Source organism: Molossus molossus, unplaced genomic scaffold (assembly GCF_014108415.1).
Source record: "Molossus molossus isolate mMolMol1 unplaced genomic scaffold, mMolMol1.p scaffold_m16_p_4, whole genome shotgun sequence".
Taxonomy (NCBI): Eukaryota; Metazoa; Chordata; class Mammalia; order Chiroptera; family Molossidae; genus Molossus; species Molossus molossus.
The window spans coordinates 30,670,752-30,692,560 of record NW_023425377.1 but is presented as its reverse complement, the minus strand read 5'-3'; the positions used below and the strand labels follow the sequence as shown (position 1 = coordinate 30,692,560).

General features: G+C 40.5%; 1 protein-coding gene across 5 annotated transcripts in view; it reads left to right on the top strand.

Annotated features, from left to right (window-relative positions):
- Nucleotides 1-21,809, top strand: part of ARHGAP26 (Rho GTPase activating protein 26) — a 443,756-nt gene that overhangs the window by 153,244 nt on the left and 268,703 nt on the right. For all 5 annotated transcript variants that reach the window (XM_036281726.1, XM_036281724.1, XM_036281725.1 and 2 more), the window contains exon 11: nt 12,102-12,180. In XM_036281726.1, the coding sequence (XP_036137619.1) occupies nt 12,102-12,180 (79 nt within the window). The remainder of the gene's footprint in view (nt 1-12,101; nt 12,181-21,809) is intronic.

Genomic DNA, 21,809 nt, shown 5'->3' with positions numbered 1-21,809 from the left:
GAAACTAATATAAAATAATATTGAATGTCAACTGTAATTGAAAATAATTTTTTTTAAATGGACTTCATCTAAAAGCAGCACGTGAATTAGCGGTAGTGGCACGTGAATTGCAAATACTTGCCAGTGTCTATCTTTAGTCACTTTAAATGATTAACTCCACCATGCAGCATCTTACAGAAATTAATCAGCAAACATAGGGAAAATATTTGTTTAAGCAAAAGGATCCTGGTGGTAGTCATCTCCCAACATCCCTGGATTTGTTTATTTTTAAGAAATGTCTCACAGATGTAAGTGCCACATGGTTGTTTTCTCCCAAATGTTTTCCAGGAGGGGCCACTAAACCATATGGAAAATAATAGAAACAAAAGGCTTCTTTTGATGCACTGAATCAACGTAGCCTCTTGAGGGGCAGTGTTTATACTTGGGGAAAGGAAACCATTAGAATGCTGTATTTTTTCCAGGGCTAGCAGCCTCCAACAGAAGTTCATACGTTTGGAGATATGTGGAGTGTTAAATGCCACGTCTCCAGCGGTGGCACTCTCCAGAGGTGGCAGCAAAGGATACTTGTGCTCCTGGTGTAATAGGGACCAAGACAAGCGTAGTTCTTGCCTTCATGGAACTTACCTTTGAGTGTAGAATGCACCTCTCCCCCGTACCGTACATACACATTCATGCAATTACAATGGTGGAAATGTAACAGAGGGACCTTACTCTTTTACAGAAAATGATGGTATGACTAGAATACCTGAGTTCATCTTCCTCCCTCCTTCACTCCCTCCCTCCCCACTTCCCTTCTTCATTTATTTAGCATAAATTTATGCCAGAGACTCTATGGACAGTGGAGATATAAAGTTTAATGAGGCACTATGAATCTATTGGACTTTGTGTCTTAAAAGTCATCACATGATTTTTCTTTCAAGCCAAATTTGAAGTCCTCCTTTTGCAAGTGTTGCACTAATAGGTAAAGAGAGACTGCTTTCCTCTGGACCAGTCCCAGTGAGGCATGTCACACCCACTGTCTTGGTCTCCCCACCATGTCCTGTGTACTTGCACAGTATATGAGCTTTACTTAGTATTGGTTGGCTGGCTGTTTAATTAGGCATGTTTTATATATCTCTGTTCATTTCTAAATATCAGTCTCAGGTAATTTTCTTCCAGAGGCAGAATAACATCATGTCTTACAGATTTTTTTTTTATCCTCACCCGAGGACATTTTTGTTTGTTTGTTTTTTGTTCAAATAGAGTGGGAGGGAGAGAGAGGAAGAGAGAGAGAGAGAAACATTGACGTGAAAGGGACACATTGAGTGGCTGCTACCTGCACAACCCAACCAGGGCCAGGGACAAACTGCAAACAAGGTACTTAGCGGGAACCGAACCCAGGTTTATCTGGACCATAGGCCAACGCTCTAACCGCTGAGCCAGACCGACCAGGGCCATGTCTTACAGATTTTAATACAGTACTGTGTGCATGTAGATGCTCAATTTTGTTTTTTATGGTAATGCAATTTTTGAGTTACATTGTTTTTCCTTTGGGTCTTAGTGAAATGTTGTGAAAGAGACTACAGGTGCTTAATCATGTTAGTTGCTATTTAAACTAAAACTTCAGCAAGTACATACATGATCTGCATGTCTATATAGGTAGGACAAAACCTCCCAGGAAAATAGATGGTTGGTCAAAGTAAGGATAGTGGAGGCTAGAAAGATTTAAACCTATTTAAATCGTCTAGTATGGCACAACCTTTATTTCAAGTATGTTTTTACAGCAGGCTGCGTGATACAAGTGAAAGATCAAAGCAGCCGCAGGTTTGAATTTGGAATCTGCTCCTTACCAGTCATGTGCATTTGGGCAAGTGGTGTAACCACATCTGTGAGATGGGGCTTATCATACTTACCTTGCAGGATTGTTTTGAAGATGGAATGTATTAATATTTATCCCTGATGCAGTCCTGTGTTGGAATAGGTGGTGCTTTGAATTTTTTCTCTCCTCTAAAACCTGGGACTTCATTGTACTTATGGGGAACCTTAGTTTTGATGGGTATGTCTTTGAGCCCCGTTTTTCCCCCATCCTGATTGTGTTCCTTTTCCTATAGTGTCATGAATTTTCCAGTCACCTATAAGCTGAGAGTGAATACAAATGTATTAAATGTATATGTACAAAGGGGCTACTAAGAGAAGATTTCAGTTTCAAAATATGTATGTGATAACTTGTGTGTGTGTGTGTGTGTATGTATATATACATATATGTGTGTGTGTGTATGTATATATATACACACATATATATGTATGTATCCTGCACATATGTATATATCCTGCACAATATGTATATATTGTGTACACACACACATGTATATATCCTGCACAATATAAAATGTTTTATGCTCCTCCTTCCATTTTATGATCTCGGAAGGAAACCATGCTAATTTTGAAGTTAAAATAATACTGTTGCTTTCCAGCTTGGTATGTGGTGTGTATGTACATGCACTTGTTTGTCTTTGTGAGATTGTGTAAGTATATGATTGTGTTTTCCAAAAAGAAGCATCTTATGTAACAGACTTTGTTTCAGTGCTCAACCTCTAGATGGCAGTTTTGTATATGCATTAGTAACAACAAGTTGCCCAGTTGAAAATTAGCTGTCCTTTATACAGGAGTTGATGGTTTGTGAGTGTGTGTGTGTGTAGGTTTCTGTAAAAGAAATCATCATGTAAATATTACTCCTTAAGGGAAAGGTATTTTAAATGACTCATTCTTTCTCTAGAAATTCCTTCCTTCCACCCTTTTATGATGGATCATTTCATACTCACTTTCCTGCAAAAGCAACCACACACCGTTCATCTAGCTTCTGTGTAAATGTAAACATTGCATTTTACTTTGCTTTCTGAAGTACCAGGCTCTTGGCTTCAGAGGCGGTGTACTTGAGGATGGTGAAGAAAACAGCGGGGTGATTTCGGCTACCCAATGTGTGCTGAGAACCAGGCAGTCCTACTTGCCTTCACAGTGCAGTGTGCCTTTATCTTTTGCAACAGATGAATCCATTTTTCCTGGTTTCAAACTTCCCCTCTCCTCCCCTTCTCACCCCTTGTTTGAAATAATATTTGATTTTGCCTTCCTGCTGGTTGGATTAGAGCACTGGTCTCAATGCCAATGACATTTCAGAGAGGAAATGGCTTTTTCCTTCCTCAGAGGGTGTTATACTGCTCTGACTTCCATGACTTGGGTGGGGGTAGAGCAGGGGGAAATATAGTTTCTGGATTGCTTTTTGGCCATTCTGTAAAATAATCTAGTTGAGAAGTTCTTGGAGTTTTTAGAATTCATGTAGTTTGAACTTGTCATTGACATTTAAAAATAATTAGTATTTGCCGTTTGATTCTGGTTTAAGTAAGAATGAGATGTGGTGGTTAATGGATTGTGGTGTGAAGTCAGTCAACCTTATTTTGATTCTTTAATCTGCATAGTGAAATTTGGGGTTTTACTGATTTGAAATACCAGTTTGTTTTCCAATTTCTACATGTTCATTTTTTAAAAAAATCAAAGTTAGCATTTTTCTGTTACATAAATCTGAAGAGGGGAGACAGTTCAGGCAGTAAATTCTATTTATGTATCTTTTTATTTATCATGAGATAGAATAGTAAAAGTGAAAAAAATATTCCTAAGTGAACAAGGAGATTTCTTGAATTAGAATATTTTAGTATTGTTATGGACAATAGTAACAAGTAATTGCTTGCATCCTTCCAGAGTCTTTCTCAGCCCAGCCAAGTATCTTTTCCTGGTGTAGTGTGTTAAAATTTGCTTACTCCTGTGTCCCCAGTGCTTAGCATCATTGCTGGCATGTGATAGGAACTCATTTAAGAACCATGCAAATTAATGTGCCAAAGATTTCTTTGTTTGGGTTTCTGATGGTTTGTGACTTCAGTCTCCTTTAAAATAAAGATGTAGGGAATGATCTGATGTGATTGGCTATATTTACTCTATAGATCATTATTAATCCTATAGTACTAATTATTTTATTAGGACCTTTCCTTTCAAGAGGTTAGTGCTGTAGGCTGTAATAGGTTATGATGCATTTATTCATTAGGATCAGATCCTTTCTAAATAATTAGAAGCCTGCTTCTATTCTAAAAACGTCATAAGGGTATGCATGAGAGAGAGAGAGAGAGAGAAAGAGAGAGAGAGAGAGAGGTAGAGGGAGCGTTGCTTCCTTCCTCTTAAGGAGCGGCTGGGCCTGGATCTCAGGACATATACTGCATGCACGTGGGGGCAGTACAACATTGTGGTTAAGGTGTGGGATTTGCTTTTAAAATTAGGCTGACTGGGTTCAAGCTGAGGCTTTGCCACCTACTTGCATTGTGATGTTGTGCAAGTAATTTCTGAATATCAGTTTTTTAAAAGAGGTAGAGTGATAATAGTGACATCATACAGTTATTGTGAGGAATAACTGATAATGCACGTAACGTCCTTAGCACAGTGCTTGGCCCATGGTAAACTCAGTAAATCTTAGCCACAGTTTGTGGGCCACCAGTTTGAAACTTCTTTTTTTACTCACACTTTATGTCTCTCTCATCTGGATCCCACTCAAGTCCTCATGGCATATTATATATTCTTCTCAAGCACAAGGATCTGTAATGGACACAGATTTTTCATAGTTTCTTTTCTCAGAGCATGCATAATTTGTGCACATTCATAACTTTTTATCCCCAAAGAGTGATGACAGTAGCCCAGGTTCCTCGTTGATGAACTGGAGATGCTTTGCTGTGTTTGACTTTGAGGTTAACCAGGAACACAGACATGCATTGTTATTGGTCCTAGTGCATGAGATGACTTTATAACACGCCGTGATAACCTGGAGTGGACTCAGGTAGAGAGAGTCAGAGAGTGACAGACACAGACACCAGAAGGTGCAAACTGATGGCCCATAGGCAAGTTTGGTTTGGCTTGAGTAGTATTTGAGGCAATACTTTAAAATTGGAAAAAACTGTAAGTGCTGATCTTGCCTTCCCATGTATCATCAGCTATCTGTAGAGCTGAAAGGCGGATGCCTGTGGTAGGTGGGGCATGGTCTTTTCACCTGGCTGCAGTCCCCACCATGCCCTGTTTTTCCCCACCACGAGGACCAGTGACAGCTGTCCCTTTGCCTTGTACTTGCACTGTTGTTCTTCTTATAGAGGGAAAATACTCCTTTGTTCCTATGTCTCTATCAAAAAGTAAAAATGAAAAACGAAAAACAAAAGGTTGCATGTTTTAATGTAAAACATTTTCGTTTGGGTGGTAAAGAATGTCTTACAGTTTCATTCATTTTGCTTCCTTACCCCGTCTCTATAGACATTTGAGTCTGTAATCTCTTAGACATGGAAGAGATGTTATTCTTCCAGTTTATTCTGTCTGACTTTGGCCCTATTTTGTGTACATGAATGTTTGCTGAATCTTGAACCCGTACCTGTTCAGGACCTGTTAGAAGTCAGTTTCCCAGGAGCACTTTAGAGGCAAAGCACCACTTCCTTTCCCTGTCACTTGCACAGCTCTTTCACCTGTGGATGGCAGCCCCTTCTCCAAGCTTTTATCATTTCCCTCTGTCTTCCTGTAAACATAGTGAGGCAGGTTTCACACAGAGGCTGTGAGAACATATGTTTCTGTGGGGGCCTCAGGCCTCCTTTTACTCTGAACTTGACCCTTAAATGTACTGTAGTGTGGATGGAAGCTGAGAACAAACTCTTGCCAATAGAAGATTTATAGTCTTATGAATGAGTAAACCCCAGCTCTTTGGAGATTTATTTAGAAAACAGTACTGTTAGATACTGAGTGTGTTTGTTTCAGTGGGGTGGAGTTAGTAATAGCATTTCCTTGTCCAGTAGGAAGTGGGTAAATTGCCAAGCCACTGAGATCACTATTGTTGACTCAGATTCAGGAATAAGATTAGAGTAGGAAAGCTGTCAAGTAACCCTAGAGTCGGGGCTGGTTGTGATTCTGCTTGCTCTTGGCTGCTGAGAAGGCTCTGAGCTGACGTCAGTGGTCCCAGCTCCGAGATGTGTTGCTAAATGATGTATGGCTTTCTGTGGGCTCTTTTTGGAGGCCAGAGTTGGAGGAGAGGTGGTGGTGGGTAGTAGTTCTCCTTGTGATAGATGAGTAAGTATTTTCTGCATCGCCCCTGTGTGGTAGGCGGAGTGCCAGCTTAGAGAAAACCACAGACCCTTGATCATGATCCTCAAGCTGATCCACATAGAGCACTAACCAAGGACTGATTCAGAGTGAGAAGGAGGTACTGGATCTTAAGTAGAATCTTCTTAGGATTGAGCTTTAGACAGGATTGTAAGTCATTTGTTCCTTTTCTCATCTACAGTGAGCTCCTTGGCAGATTTTCTAGAATTGGCTAAAGACTCCTTCTTTGTCCTATCAATGATCGGGCATTAATTCCAAAAGGGAACTAGGGCACTCTGCTGCTTCACTCAGGAAGGAAAAGGAGCTGGCTGTGGTGTCAGAGCTTGTGTCACTCCAGCCCTTGGCCGGGCTGGCTTTGTGTCAGGGGTGTGATTTTCAGGGCTGTCTGTGTGTGTTTTGGGGGTGGGGTCATGGATATTAGAAGTACCTGTAGCTCTTTTCTTTTCCTTTTTAAACTGTACACACCTGCTCATCTCCCTCCATAATTTTGATCCTACCCTGCACTTGTCATCCTGCCCCATTGGCCCCTGTGATAACTAGTTTGGGGAGCATTTACTGTGTGTCTGACCCTTTGAAATGCCTTATACATCTCTTATCTGACCTTCACAATAACTCCATAAAGTAGGTACTCTTATTATCTGCATTTTAAAGAAGAATGGCATAGTTTAATTACTTGTCCACTAGGCCTGCATAACAAGGGAGCACTAGAGTTAGGACAACTCTAGTTGAGCCTGAGTTATTTACAAACATTTTTTTAATTGAGGCGTAATCATAGTAAGATGCCCAAAGCTTAAATCTATATCTTTTTTTTAAATCCTCACCTGAGGATATTTTTCCATTTATCTTCAGATAGAGTTGGGGGTACAGGGGAGGAGAGGAAGAGAGAGGGGAGAGAGAGAGAGAGAGAGAAACATCGATGTGAGAGAGACACATCGACCAGCTGTCTCCCGCACGACCCTGACTAGGGTTGGGGATGAACTGCAACTCTTTGGTCTGCAGGCCAATGCTTCAACTGCTGAGCCAAACTGGCCAGGGCTTAAGTCTATATCTTTTTTTTTTTTTTATCCTCACCCGAGGACATTTTTTTTTTCATTTTTTGTTCAGATAGAGTGGAAGGGAGAGAGAGAGAGAGAAACATCAATGTGAAAGGGACACATCAAGTGGTTGCCACCAGCACAACCCAACCAGGGCCGGGGACAAACTGCAACCGAGGTATGTGCCCTTAGCGGGAACCGAACCTGGGCCCCTCTGGACCGCAGGCCAATGCTCTAACCACTGAGCCAAACCGGCCAGGTCTATATCTTAATGATCTCCCCCAACACAACCCTCTTTGTGTGCAACACCCAGATAAGCTTCTGTCACCCTAGCAGGTTTCCTGTGTCCACACCTCATTTATTGCTCATACCCCTTCCCCAAGACAAAATTACTGTTCTGTGGATGTCTGTCACTGTGGATGACTCTTGCCGGTGTTTGAACATCATTGAAATGGAATCATACCATCTATAGTCTTTTGTATCCAGCTTCTTTCCCTTATTACGTCTATGAGAGTCATTCATGTTGTTGTGTATAGCAGTAATTGGTTCTTTTTTATTATTGTGTGATGGTCCATTGTTTAATATACAATTTATTCTCTTATTGATGGATATTCATTTTGTTGTCACAATTGTTGGCCATAATACATAAAGCTGGGAGTATTCTCGAATGTGTCTTTTGGTGGAAATGTGCACTCATTTCTCTTGTGCATATATCTAGAGGTAGAATCGCTAGGTCATAGAGTGGGTATATGTCTAGTTTTGTTTGGTTTTATCAATTATTCTTCTACCAGAATATATGAGAATTCTGGTGGCTCTACATTCTTGTCAGTACCTGGTGTTGGTGGTCTTCAATTGCACTCCTTTTGGGAGGGTGTTTGTTAAAGTTCATTGTGGTTTTTATTGCAAGTTCCTGATGAGTCATCATGTTGGTCCCAATTTCTTATGCTTGTTCGCCATTTGTTTGTCCTCTTTTTTGGCCCATTCAAATCTTCCATGTATTTTATTAGTTGGGTTATTCATTTTTTGTTACTTATTTGTTGGCATTCTTTACATATTCTGGGTAAGAGTCTTGGAGATATAAATTACAAATATCTTGTCTTACTCTGTAGTTAATCGTTTTACTCTCTTAATGGTATCTTTTGATGAATGGAAGTTCTTCATTTTAGTGAAGGAAATTTAACCATATATATTTTTTATGATTCATGCTTTCTGTGTTCTTTTATAAAACTTGTTGCCTTTTCATCTCTTGGGCATTTTGAGGCAGAACAAAAAATGCTGTAGGAAATGAGCCAGACACTATTGGATTCTTGGTTTTGGATTGGCCTAGGGTGGTGTTTCTGAGCCCTTGTATTTATGAAGCACCCTAGGTTTTACAGGGCTCTTTATTGTCTAATCTCATTTGATCCTGTGCAGGAGCTCACTAAGGTACTTGCTGGAGGGCCTAGTCCAGTTTGATGCCAGAGGACTTGGGTGGCTGATGTGAGCTGTCTGGGGGCTACGGTGCCTTCACCTTTACCATGGTCTGTGTGCAAGGGTGAAGCATTATACTGCTGGGTTCAGAACGTGGCTTTGTAACTGTGAAGGTACTAACCTGTTTGAGCCTTGTTTTTCTCATCTGCCAAATGGGATAATGAGAGTATGCCTGCCTCAAGACATTGTTGTGAAGATTAAATGAATTAGTTTATCTAGAGTGCTAGTGTTGCTCTTGTCACACAGTGCTATTATGTTTGATGGGATCATAATTCTTTGTCAAACTAGAAAGAGTTCTGATCATTGACTCCATTTCTCTTTCAGTCTGTAATATTTTTCCTTCCTCATTCCACAGCCCTCACCCCTAGCCAGTTTTCTCTCTCCTTTTCTCTCTCTCCACTTGTGTTGTGAAAAGCCAGATGCATTTCAAACATGAAGTAAGTTGACACCACCTATGAAAGTGTGCTGTTTTACAGGGACTGACATGGAATGTGTAGAATCACTGAGACTTGTGCTCCTTTTATTTCATTTTAAGGGATGGTGGCTAATAGGGCCAGAGGGAGGGTAAATATGAATAAAAGGTTATTGCTTGATTCCAAAATAAAGAAAGTCGACTCATTTACCTTGGTTCTGGGAAATCCACAAATAAGAGAGTTGTGTAATAGTGGTTTAAATTGTAATGAAGGAAGAATAACTTGGAGCCTCGAGGACTGCTTTCTCAATGCCTAGAAAGCACTATGATCCAGATGTACTTACATGAGGCCGAGAGGAAATGATATGAACTTGCGATGATTGGGTTAGACATAAGTGTGTTAAATGCACTTTATTAATTTCTCTACCACATATAGAAAAGAACTTGTATTTAAATATTTCTTCTTGAAATGAAAACAGATCCTCTTAATTTTCCTGGTTACTAAGGCCAAGTGGCTCACCTTCAGAGCCTCTGAGTTTGTCTGAATTTCTTCTTTGTGGCCCTGAGTGGAAATTCCACACTGTGTGCCATGAAGTTGATGTGGCATTTGTGAGGTCCCTGAGATCTTGATATGCTAGGCAACTACTGTGGTCTCACTGTTTGCTGGAGAACACCTAGCAGGAAAGACTTGGAGAACATTGTCTACGTGATCCCCCAGTAGAGAAGAGGGTGTCTTTCCTTTCCAGGGCAGGGAGAACAGGAAGGAAAAGGTGGGGGTGGGTGGGCAGCCCATGACCATGGGTGTCAGAACTAACTGTACATCAGGATCATCTAGGGAGCTGGTTAAAATACAAGTTTGCAGGCCCAACGCAGAAGTTCAGATTCAGTAAGGTGGGGTTGGGTTGGGGGTCTCCATTTTAAGGTAATGCCTGATTCTAAAGTTGGTGGTCCAGGAACACTTTAATATTCAAAGATTAGGTCCAAGGACTCAAGAGTTTTGAAGTGGGAAGTGGCTATGTAGCCTTTTGATTTCAAAGTCTTAAATTTTTGTGCTCAGCTCTTTGAAAGGTGGAAGGGTATAATTCATTCACTCTGTCCCCAGACTATAGGGTCATCTCTGTGAGTGGTAGCTGCCCGCAAGCCGAAGACGCCCAGTGGGTCTGGCACTCTGAATGGGCTGATGGTAGGAAATGGTGCTCACATCTCAGAATGAGAATTTCTGAGAAGAGGAGGAAGAAGCCTGGCAGGTGCTGGTGGAGAGATGAATTATTATATCTTCTGAGTCATGTTTGTGTTAGGGTGCTGGTGCCCATTATGATCTTCGTAGGAATGACCATCTTCTTGGGAATGCCTCTCCTGTTCAATGCAGCATCTCATCTATCCACTTACCCCCCCCCCCACAATACACCCCTGCCCTCACCCCTGCTACTTCAGTCTCTCTCCCTCTCTCTCTCTCACTCACACACACAGTTACTCATGACCTCACCTATTCACAACCTCACACCAGTGCACCTCAAATCTCCAACCTCTCTGTACGTAAATGTTCATATCTTTGAAAACATTTTTTTCTTAGGGGATGTTGAGGGATGATCAGTGAAAAGAAGTATTTGTGATATTTAAGATACGTTCAACATAAATAGGTCTAGCATATACATTGGAAGCATGGAAGTAAGCCAGGAGCAGTGATTATTGCTGGATTGAATGAATAGGCTTTGGTGCTTGTGGGGCCCGGGCTGGGGGTGCTCAGGGCATGGTGGAGCCACGTGTGTCTCAGTATTGTGCTGCTCTGTGAGCCTCAGCAGTGCTGTGGAATGACGGTAACAGGATCTTATTCTTCCACAATGCACCTCTTCCTCCCCTTTAGGTTTTTTCCAACTTTAAAGATGAGGGTTTACATGAGCAAGTTATAACTTTTTGAGGTGCTGTCTTCTTTGACAATCTGATAGTTTGATTTTTTTTTTTTATCCTGACCCAAGGACATTTTTCCATTTTTTGTTCAGATAGAGTGGGAGGGAGAGAGAGAGAGAGAAACATTGATGTGAACGGGACACATCCAAGTGGTTGCTACCCTCACAACCCAACTAGGGCCGGGGACAAACTGCAACCGAGGTACGCGCCCTTAGTGGGAACTGAACCCGGGTCTCTCTGGACCGCAGGCTGACACTCTAACCGCTGAGCCAAACCAGCCAGGGCTTAAATTGTTTTTACAGAAAAATATGCAGACATGTAGAGGGGGAAGGTGGTTTATGGACTCTCTGGGATCCATCTGTGGACCCCAAGAAAAGAACTGCTTTAATGAGCATAGCTTTCCTCCAGATTCATTTCTATGGCACAAATCTCTTCTAGTGGAGTGTCATCTTTAATGGGAACTCAACAAACACCATTAATATTGTGTGCATGCTTTCTGGAGGTGTTGTGCTCAGTTTGAAAGAGCAAACAGATTTTAATAAAAGGGTGAAGAACAAAAGCGTGTAAAGAACTTAGCCTCTGACATGGCAAGTAGTCACTTAAAAAATACTGTACATTTAATATAATCATAATTACAAAGCCTTTGTAAAACTTCTCTGTCAAAGAAGTTTAGAAGGATTGAACTAGCTATGAGGAGACCAGAATTTCTCCAGCTTGGATGTTTCCCCCTCTTTTGATCTCAAGTTCAGTGATTTACTCATGTGAATACATCTTTATTGTACTTGTATGGGGAGTAAAGCACTCTGTTAAGCATTTTGGAGAACAGGAATGAATAAGATCTCAAGGAACAAACAAGGTCTTATCTGTGTCCCTTACCTCTAAGTAGAGTGCTGTCTTCCCTGTTTCTTCCTACTTTCCTGAGGCACATGGGCTTATTGAGAGGAATTTGGGACCATGCCTTTGCTTTCTGAGATTGGAAGATGGCTTAGAAAAGCTTAGGGGTGTGCCTTTCTTCCTGTAGTTAGCTCTTGGGACCTCTCATTCTGTGGCATGGGTGTTTCTTCAAGGTTCACCTTCGTCAGGATCTCTCTGCCTGGGTTCATATCCATGTCTTTCTTTCTCCGCAGGCCAGGGGTTATCACCATGCAGGCACTGTCGGAGGAGGACCGGAGGCTCTGGATGGAAGCCATGGATGGCCGGGAACCTGTAAGTACAATTCAGGGAAGTAGAGCAGGAATAAAGGTCCTGAATTGTTTGTTGCTTCCCTAGTGTGATGATTGTTGCTGATGCTCCACAGCCTTGGTCTCGAGACCAATGAACCAGAGGGTTTTTTATTTCTGGGCTGGTGTTTGTCAGTGTTGATCTTGCTTTTGTGTGGTTGCCGCCTCTGAGCTTCAGCTTTTCTGTCTGAGCTGTGGGTTTTGCATGACACTAGACCAGAACTCCTCCTTCGTCAAGGCAGTTGTAGCACCCCCTAAGTCTCCTGGAGGCAGAGTCCAGTTTGGCTTATTGAATATTTGTTGATACTTCCATGAAGTAGGATGCAAAGCATTATTTCAATCCCATTTTAATGGGATACATGATCATAAAAGTGTATACAGATTATGCAGTATCTTTTCTCAACCACTTTTGGTTCAGCCTCCCTTTGACATAGTAGCCACCATCCCATTATACACATTGGCATTATTAGGGTTTTTGAAGGGGTTAAGTCTGCTAATGTGATCCATGCTCCCATTTCAGAGATGCTGGCCTCTGCTGGGTGATGTAATCATGTGGTTTTCCTGCATCTTGTGATATATGCAAAACACACGTAAGAGCCCTGGGGAAGTCCCAAGAGTCAGAGTAGTCCTCTTATCTTGATGTTAAGGATATCAACCTCAGCATTCAGCAAATGGCAAGGTCCTACCAGTAAAAGATAAAAAGAATCCACACTGTCAAAGGGTCAGTAATTATTATTACTTGCAAAAGCACTATCCAGAAGGGGAAATGTGTGCAAGGGACATCAGGCCATGACCTTCATTGACTCTAGAGCTCTCTATGTCAAGCTGTGTGTCCACTATAGGTAATTCCAGTTCATTTGTGTGTCTCTTTCTCAGCCTACACTGGTTAGGTGATATGTTTTGATTAATGTACCTTTCTATTCAGCTATTTTTTAATACAAATATAGAATTCAGCTCAGTAAATTAAGCATAAACAAATAACTAGTTATTTGCATAACATCCAATAATAGAGAGCATGATTTAAAAAATTGTTTAAAGATTTTAACACAGTTTGCTAAACTCTAATTAAACATTATTGAATCTGAATTCTTCTCCTGGACTAGAATATAAGATATTCCTGATTTTCCCCTCAATATCTTGTTACTGATACTCTCTCAAAAGCAGATACACACTTCTACTTTTAGGGCTTCATGGGCACAATAGCTGCTTGATATCAGAAGCCTTTGAAAACAGTTTCATAACTAGTCCTTCATCTTTGCTATTATTATCTACCATTAGATGAACACTTTTTTTGTGTGGAAGGCATAGATCTGGCACATATCTTAATCCATTTATTTCTCTTGGAACCTTACAAAATATATATTATGATTCCATTTCACAGATGAGAAAACTGAGATTAAATCACTTGCCCCGAGTTATTCAGATATAAGTAGCTATATCAGTAGGATATAGTCTAGGTTGCTATCACAAAGAGATTTTGAAGTACAGTGGCTTAAATAAGAAAGAAGTTTATTTTATCCTCAGTGCCCAGAAGTGAGTAGTCTGTGCTTGGCCGGGTCATTTTGCCATCCTGAATCATGGCTTCCCAGGTTGTTCCATGCATTGCCATTTTCTGGCCAGATAATGGAGATAAAAACATCCAGTACCCAGAAAGTGCATGCATCACTTCCACTGGCCTACACATAACTATATGGCCACATCTATCTGCAAAGGAGAATGGAAAATCTAGGTTGCACATAAGCAGCCAAGAGCCAAGCCAGTTTCCAGGGCATCTCATCACTTCAAGGAAGAAGAAGAAGAGCAAGAATATGGTGGGGTGGTTAAAAATCTCTACCAACCTGGCTGGTGTGGCTCCCTGGTTAAGCATCCACCCATGAACCAAGAGGTCGCCGGTTCGATTTCTGGTCAGGGCATATACCTAGGTTGTGGGCCAGGTCCCCAGTGGGGCGGGGTGGGGTATGCAGGAGGCGGTCAGTTGATGTTCTCGCTCATCGATGTTTTTATCTCTTCCTCTTCCTTTCTTTCTCTCTAAAAATCAATAAAGAAAAAAATATTTAAAAACAACAACAACAACAACAACAACAAACGTCTCTACCACAGTAGCAAAGCAAGAATTTGAATGTATATCTAGACCTAGACATTTGGTTTTTATCTTTAATAGAGATAAAATGTTAAATTTCCTTCTAAGAATCTTCAGTTCATTTTTTATAATACTTTTCTGACTCTCTTGAATCATTTTTCAACTTGTAGGGGAGGAAATACCCAGGAAGAAAAATCCTGTCAGAGCATACTATTCTTAGTATGGATAAAAAGCCCACTGCTATTTGTGTTTGTTTTTTTCTCCAATAAACTGAAGTGTTAAAACTGCCTTACCAACTCCATTTTAAGCCTCCGTCTCCTCCCTCTTCCTACTACTTGATATTTGTTTTCTGTCTGTATAATTGATCTTCTTAATCACTTAGGCTTTCTCGTAGATTAACATCTGGCCTCTGCAGATGGAAAGCTATGCTATTGAAAGGACCATCTCCTGGCTTCAGAATGTACACATTAAAACAAGTTTAAACACAAAATAATTCTGTTTCTAAACATAATATAAAATAATTTTCTCACAGGGGCCTATAGCTTGCATTTAAAACCATACCTCTGTGTACTTTCCAGTTCCCTAAAGAGAGAGATAAATGCAGACAAATGATGATTGTATAATTGGTGGGAATATTAGGCTTAATTCTGTCTCATTGCTGAGAGCCTGTAGGGAACATTACTGGTGATATACACTCAATAGACAATTAGAAGCTCTAGTTTTAATCACCATTTCCCTAATTAGTTAAATCTGTTCTCTTGGGAATTTTGGCTTTTCTAAGGGAACCAGACACCTTTTTTTTTTTCTAGCTGGTTTCAGAGCATTCCCCTTAATTCAGGGATATGTTAATGGTGGCACCTATCTTTCATTTTTATACTTATACCCTAATTTATTTGTGGTTGATTATTTAGTGTTGGGTTTGAGGGAGGGGGTAATTTTGATTTCTATCCTTTTTGTTCTTTTATTATTGAAGAACACCTCAATGAACCCCAAATCAGTTGATTTAACAATGTTTTAGCTACTCTTTACATAAAGTATAGTTTTTAGCACTCAGTGACATTCTAGTCTGAAGAAATGTCGAATGTCTTTCTAGTATTGATGGAATAGATAATGGAAGAAGAAATTAGGGTTGTGTTCCTACAGTGAGCATTATGGATTTTATCTGTGACATGAATTTGAGTTCAGAAAATGGAAACCCAATTCAAACTTGCCTGGGAAAAAGCTGGATTGATTGGTTTACATAACTGGAAAATACTGTAACCTAATAGTTGTGCCTCCTCTGAATTTGAGAACTTCTGTAATACTTGGAGTTAGCTGCTTCTTTTGTGTTGACTTCATTTCCAGCAGGTTCTTTCCATGTGATAGTGATATGCTTCCTAACTGTTCCAGGCTTACATCTTATTATCAAGAACAGAGGTCAGGAAACTCTTTCTGTAAGGGGCCAGATAGTAAATATTTTAGATTTTGCAGTTACTCAACTTTGTTGTTGTTGTGCAAAAGCAGCTGTGGATAATATGTAAATGAATGAATGTAGCTATGTTTTAATAAAACTTTATTTACCAAAACAGGTAGAAAGCCAGATTTCAGTCATGGGCCATTGTTTGTTGATCTCTGATCTAGAAGTCTAGTGGAAAAATAGCTATGTAATTCCAAAGAAGTCTCATATTTTAATTTTATTGAACTAAATACTTGGATTAGAGGATGGGATAGATGGATTAACCATACCTGATTCACTTGCTCACTGCACTAGAACTGCATAAATGGTGAGGAAAGGTTGACTTCTCCTGCGGGGAAACTGAAGCATTGCTCTATGAAGACAAAGGGCCAAAATGACACAGTTTCTCCCTACTCTGATATCTACATTTTAGTACATTACACATTCAAAGAGCTTGCTCTCTAATGCTTGGCCAAGAGTGAAAACTATGCAGGTTTATGAACATCAGACCTAATGGTGAAAAACTGAATGCTTTCCCCCTAAGAATAGGAACACAGCAAGGCTGTTTTTACAACTCTTATGCATCATAGTCCTGGAAGTCCTAGCCGGTGCAACAGAAATAAAATAAAATGTATACAGATGTGAGTCTATAACCATAAAAAAGCTCAACAAGCTACCAAGCTATCTTGTCAGATAAATTTTTGAAGTGATCCTACTGGATTTTCTTCACTTTCTATTCAGTCTTGGTTGACAGACCATGGGATCACCATTGCAGCCACATAGCTTTTGTTTTCATCTTCTGTGGCCACTGTCTAAGGCTTGGTAATAGACGACTTTCCATATTAAATCAGACATGGAAACCTTCGTTCAAGGTGCATAAACAATATAGTTGAGAGAAATTTTAGAGATAGCAGATTTTCTCGTCAGTTCCTTATAACTAAATTTATCTTTCTTTTTCTCATTGCATATTGCTAGTAAGCATATTTGCTAAAAGCAAGTGAATTAGAATCACTACCAGGCCTCACTTCCCAGCCTCCCATTGCCAACTTATATACATACACATCCAACCTGAAGTAGTCTCTCTCCACTAAGGAAAGCTCAGCAAGTCAGTGGGACCAATAGGGTGACCTAGAGCCTCAGAGCTAGGATCAGCCTCTTTGAACTATGTTCCCAGATAGTCCTTTAGCTGTGTTTAGTGGTGTCTGTCTGGAAGTGCTTCTATTACTTCATTATTTTAGAGGTTTTAGTCGTCCTACACATCCTAAGGATTCTTTAGTAAAATTAAGCATTTCTTCACTTTGAGCTAGTACTTGAATCTCTTCTGACAGCCAGAAGGTTAGAAGGTTGACAGATGCCAGAATTATGTGGATTTAAATTAGGAAGATAAGAAACAGGTGGTATAACATCGAAGATTGTATGTAAATCCATGTATTAGTTTGAAACTATGAAATTGCCACTGTTGTAGGTCAAAAATGGCAGATACTGGTGATTTAATATGGCTCAACCTCCCGGCTGTGGAGCAGAAAGAAGCGCACACCTAGGCCAGTATTATATCCAGTCAGTTGTTGATCTTGGGTAGATAATCCAGGTCTCCTAGCTTCAAACTCTGTGCTGTTTTACTACAACCCACACACTGTTGAATTATTAAGAAGCCATAGTTGAATGGTACATACCCTCACTTTTTAATGGAACTATGCTGTTGTAGCTACTGCAGTGGAAGAAGGAAAAAGGAGGGGAAACTAAGGAAAAACCCCCTCTAGTGTAGCTTCCTTCTTCTCACCTCCATTGTAAGAAATCTTCTATTTTAGTCTTTGTGGACTTTGAGACTGAAAAAAGTATACCTTCCCTCACCTTACTCTACTACGCCCAAGCTCTAGGCCCAACCTCTTCAAGAACTCAGAGAATACATGGGCAGAGGCATTGCATCTTAAGCCCTGCACCTGATGTGTGAAAGTATGAGCTATTAGAGTATGTGAAGGATAAAGTAAGATTCATTACTGTTAAGAGGTGTCCCTTGGATCAGAGGCAGAACATCATGGTGGTTAAGAATGTGGGCTCAGCCCTGGCCAGTTTGGCTCAGCGGTTAGAGCGTCGGCCTGCGGTCCGGAGAGACCCGGGTTCGGTTCCCGCTAAGGGCACGTACCTCGGTTGCAGTTTGTCCCCGGCCCTGGTTGGTCGTGCGGGTGGCAGCCACTCGATGTGTCCCTTCACGTCGATGTTTCTCTCTCTCTCTCCCTTCCTCTCTCTCCCTCCCGCTCTATCTGTACAAAAAATGGAAAAAATATCCTCAGGTGAGGATTAAAAAAAAAAAAAAAAAAAAAAGAATGTGGGCTCAGGCAGCCTGAGTTTAAATCCCTGCTTACCTCTAATGACTCTCTAGCCCTGAAAAATGACTAGTCTCTCTGAGCTTGTTTCTTTGCCTGCAAAATGGGGATAATAATAATAATACCTTCCTATAAGATTGTTATATAAGGATCAGCATATAACATATCACGTTTAGCACAATATTTGTAGTGAAGTACTCATTAAAAGTTAGTTCTTACTATTGTCGTTTCGGAGAGGAGGGGCATACCTGGATTTTTTCTGAATAACTCGGCTCATTTGAGCACAGAATTTACTTAAAGTTACCTGGCCCAAACTCACCAGAGTGCAGAGCAGGGACTGCATTCACTAGTATGGGAGATGTGATTTCATTTGGCCGTCAGTCTGAACTTTCAGGCAATGAGTGAAGGAGCAGGAAAAAATCTTTAGCCTCCTTTACTATGACAGCCCAGCCTGGGAATTCATAATCCCAGCTATATGCTAAACTGAGCTCAGCACTCTACCTCTTGTGCTTGCATTTTCCTTTCTTGGTAAAATAAGCGATTGAACGAGTGTGTTTGGTTAAGAAAGTATGGGGTGAAATTGCTAAACTCTGGTTTGGTGATATAGGCCTTGCTCCTTGATGAGTGGAACGATGGTTTAGAAGAATAGTTCTTCCCATTCTGTGAAAGATTTTTTTTGTAATATCACATAGTGTGAACTGAGGATGAATCTGAAAGTAAGGTCCCTAATTTGCTTTTCATTTCCCCACCTCCCACCCCTGGGCCCCAAGCTGCTGGGAAATTGGATTATACCTCCGAATTACTTTGTTTGTGTTTCTCTGTGTATTTATTTCTATACATGTACATCTAGAAATAAATGCTGTTTTGTAGAACTTTTAACATAGTATAGTTTTACTATATGTTATTAAACCTTTCGTCTTTGTTTGCCATTTAGGTTGTTCTCCGCTTTTCATTACACGATTACCAAAAATGATCTAACAAAAGTCCTTGTGTGTACTTTATTGTCTGTTCATTTGAGCATATTTCTAGGATACATGCCAAGTAGAATTGCATGTTGAATGGTAGGCACATTTACTATTTTAATAGATATTGACAAATTACTCTCTCCACAAAAATGTGCCAAGTTACACTCCCTCCAATCACATATGAAGATGCCCATTTTTTCCACACCTTTGCCAATAATCCATATTATGAGTCAGTGTGTGTGCGTGTGTGAATCTGATGGTGAAAAACTATTTTGTTTTCATTTACTTTTGCCAGATTATTAATTAGATTGAAAATCTTTTCTTGTCTTTCTTTTTTTTAAAAATACAGTAATATAGGTGAAGTACTTAGAACGGTGTCTGATACATGATTCATGATTGTTCCCTTTTTGAATTTCTGGCCTTGGGATTACACCCATCATTTTTTCTCAGTTCTGCTTTCTGATGCCCATGGTAGAAACCTAATTTTTTCTAGTGTTCTTTACTTGGCTGATATGACTCTTTCACTTCATCCTGTTGGCATCTTATTTTCTAGCCACCATCCCTGCTCTCAGATGTGGAGTGGTGACTAACCAAGGGCACTCCCTCCATCCCAGCCGAGCTGCTGCTCTCCTGGTTCACTGGGCTTCATGGTCTGAATGGGAACTCAAGGATCCCCTGTACCTCTCTGCTCTCACAATAGTCTGCAACCTGTTGGACTTCCCCAGGTGCTACCAAGGTCCTCTAACTCCCAAGTAAAAATACCCTTTCATTTCTCAGCCACAGGAGCTGTAGTTTCTGACAGCTGCAAGGGCTTCAAGCCCAAGGATGGTGAGACAGGTATAACCCTCCACCAGGCTGACGTATGTGATAATTTCAGCCCTTCTACCCACAGTTCCATCTCAGAGCAGAGAGAGAAGATACCTGTCACTCTCTCTACTTGTCCCAGAGGGCAGACATTGTTCTGCTCCCTCCCTATATTGTTAAATCGACACACAATTTCAGATTTTCTGGAGTTTCTTCTTCTGTTTCGGTGGCCTAGCTTAACTAATGCCGAACTTCTGAAGAAGTTGGCATGAGCTAGGCTGTAACTTTGAAGGTTACTCTTGCCAGTTAGTTGTTCATTTGAGTCAGAATTAAGGCCAAATTAAGAGTTCCCTATTTTGTTTCCTCCATCTGGAAGATGACATTTTTGTAAGTCAAGAATTTATTAGAGGCTCTATTGTGTGTGTGTGTGTGTGTGTGTGTGTGTGTGTATGTGTGTGTAACTATCCATTTTGAAATCATTTTAGACTTATAAAAATGTTGCAAAAATATAAGAATTCCAGAATACCCTTCATCCAGAAACCCGAAATGTCACTATCTTACATAAATTTCTGGTGTAATTATCAAACCAGGAAATTAACATTGATACAATATTATTATCTATTTTACAGATCTCAAATTTTGCATATTGTCCCACCAATATATTTTTTTCTGTTGCAGAATCTTATTCAGGATCACACATTGCATTTCAGTGTCCTTTCTCCTTAGGTTCAGTTAAACTGGGACAGTTTAGAGGTTTGGCTTATTAAAGGAACATTACCATCAGCAGGTGTCCAGATAATTCAAATCCCCCATCAGGACAGCATCCTATCTCTGTTCCCATGTTTGGGTGTATTTGGGGACTGTTATCAGTATCCTCCCTCCACCTAGGTAATAATTTATACCTTTCCGCAATCAAATCACTTATGTTTCTCTCTGTATTCTACCAAGGGCTCTCTGATATATATATTTAATCTCATGTTTATAGATTTTTACCTGGGAATGTTTTTGTTGATTGGAGAGAGAGAGAGAGAGAGAGAGAGAGAGAGAGAGAGAGAGAGAGAGAGAGAGAGATCATGTGAGAGAGAAACATGGATTGGTTGCCTCCTGTATGCATCCCAGCTGGATTGAACCCGAAATCTAGGTATGTGCCCTGACTGGGAATCGAACCCACAACTTTTGGTGTACGGGATGATGCTCCGACCAACTGAGGCACCTGGCCAGGGCTGTAGATTTTCTTATAATTCATCTATTTCTTTTGTACATTTTGTCTTCTACCCTTCTATCTACTCAATATCATATATTCTTCCTTGCACAATTTACTGTGTTTATTATCTATATTATAGTTGTTGGTTTAAAGACATTTGAGGGCTAATATGATCTTAATAGACATTCCATAGTGTGACCTCCCACCTCTGGAAACAGCACCGATTACTGTTGGCCTGCTCTCATATTATGGCAGTGATTCATGGGAGTGGAGGTTATGGTTGGATTAACTTCAGGGTTTTTTTTTTTCTTCTGTGGGAAAAGCAGTTGATAAAGAAAGGCCTTTTTTGGAATGACTTTGTCCATTTGATTGAATGATTGAACTGGCTCTTACATCCATTGCTGCAGCTTTTTCTTCTACTCTAAAAGCCAGAAAACAGCCATATTTGTTAGTGGTCAAATCAAGGACAGCATTTAAAAATGTATATATAGCCCTGGCCGGTTTGGCTCAGCGGTTAGAGCGTCGGCCTGCGGTCCTGAGAGACCCGGGTTCGGTTCCCGCTAAGGGCATGTACCTCGGTTGCAGTTTGTCCCCGGCCCTGGTCGGTTGTGCGGGTGGCAGCCACTCGATGTGTCCCTTTCACGTCGATGTTTCTCTCTCTCTCTCTGTTCCTCTCTCTCCCTCCCACTCTACCTGAACAAAAAATGGAAAAATGTCCTCGGGTGTGGATAAAAAAAAAAAAAATGTATATATATATATATTGACAGAAGGAGCAGGAGGCATTTTGAATATTAGGAAGTCTA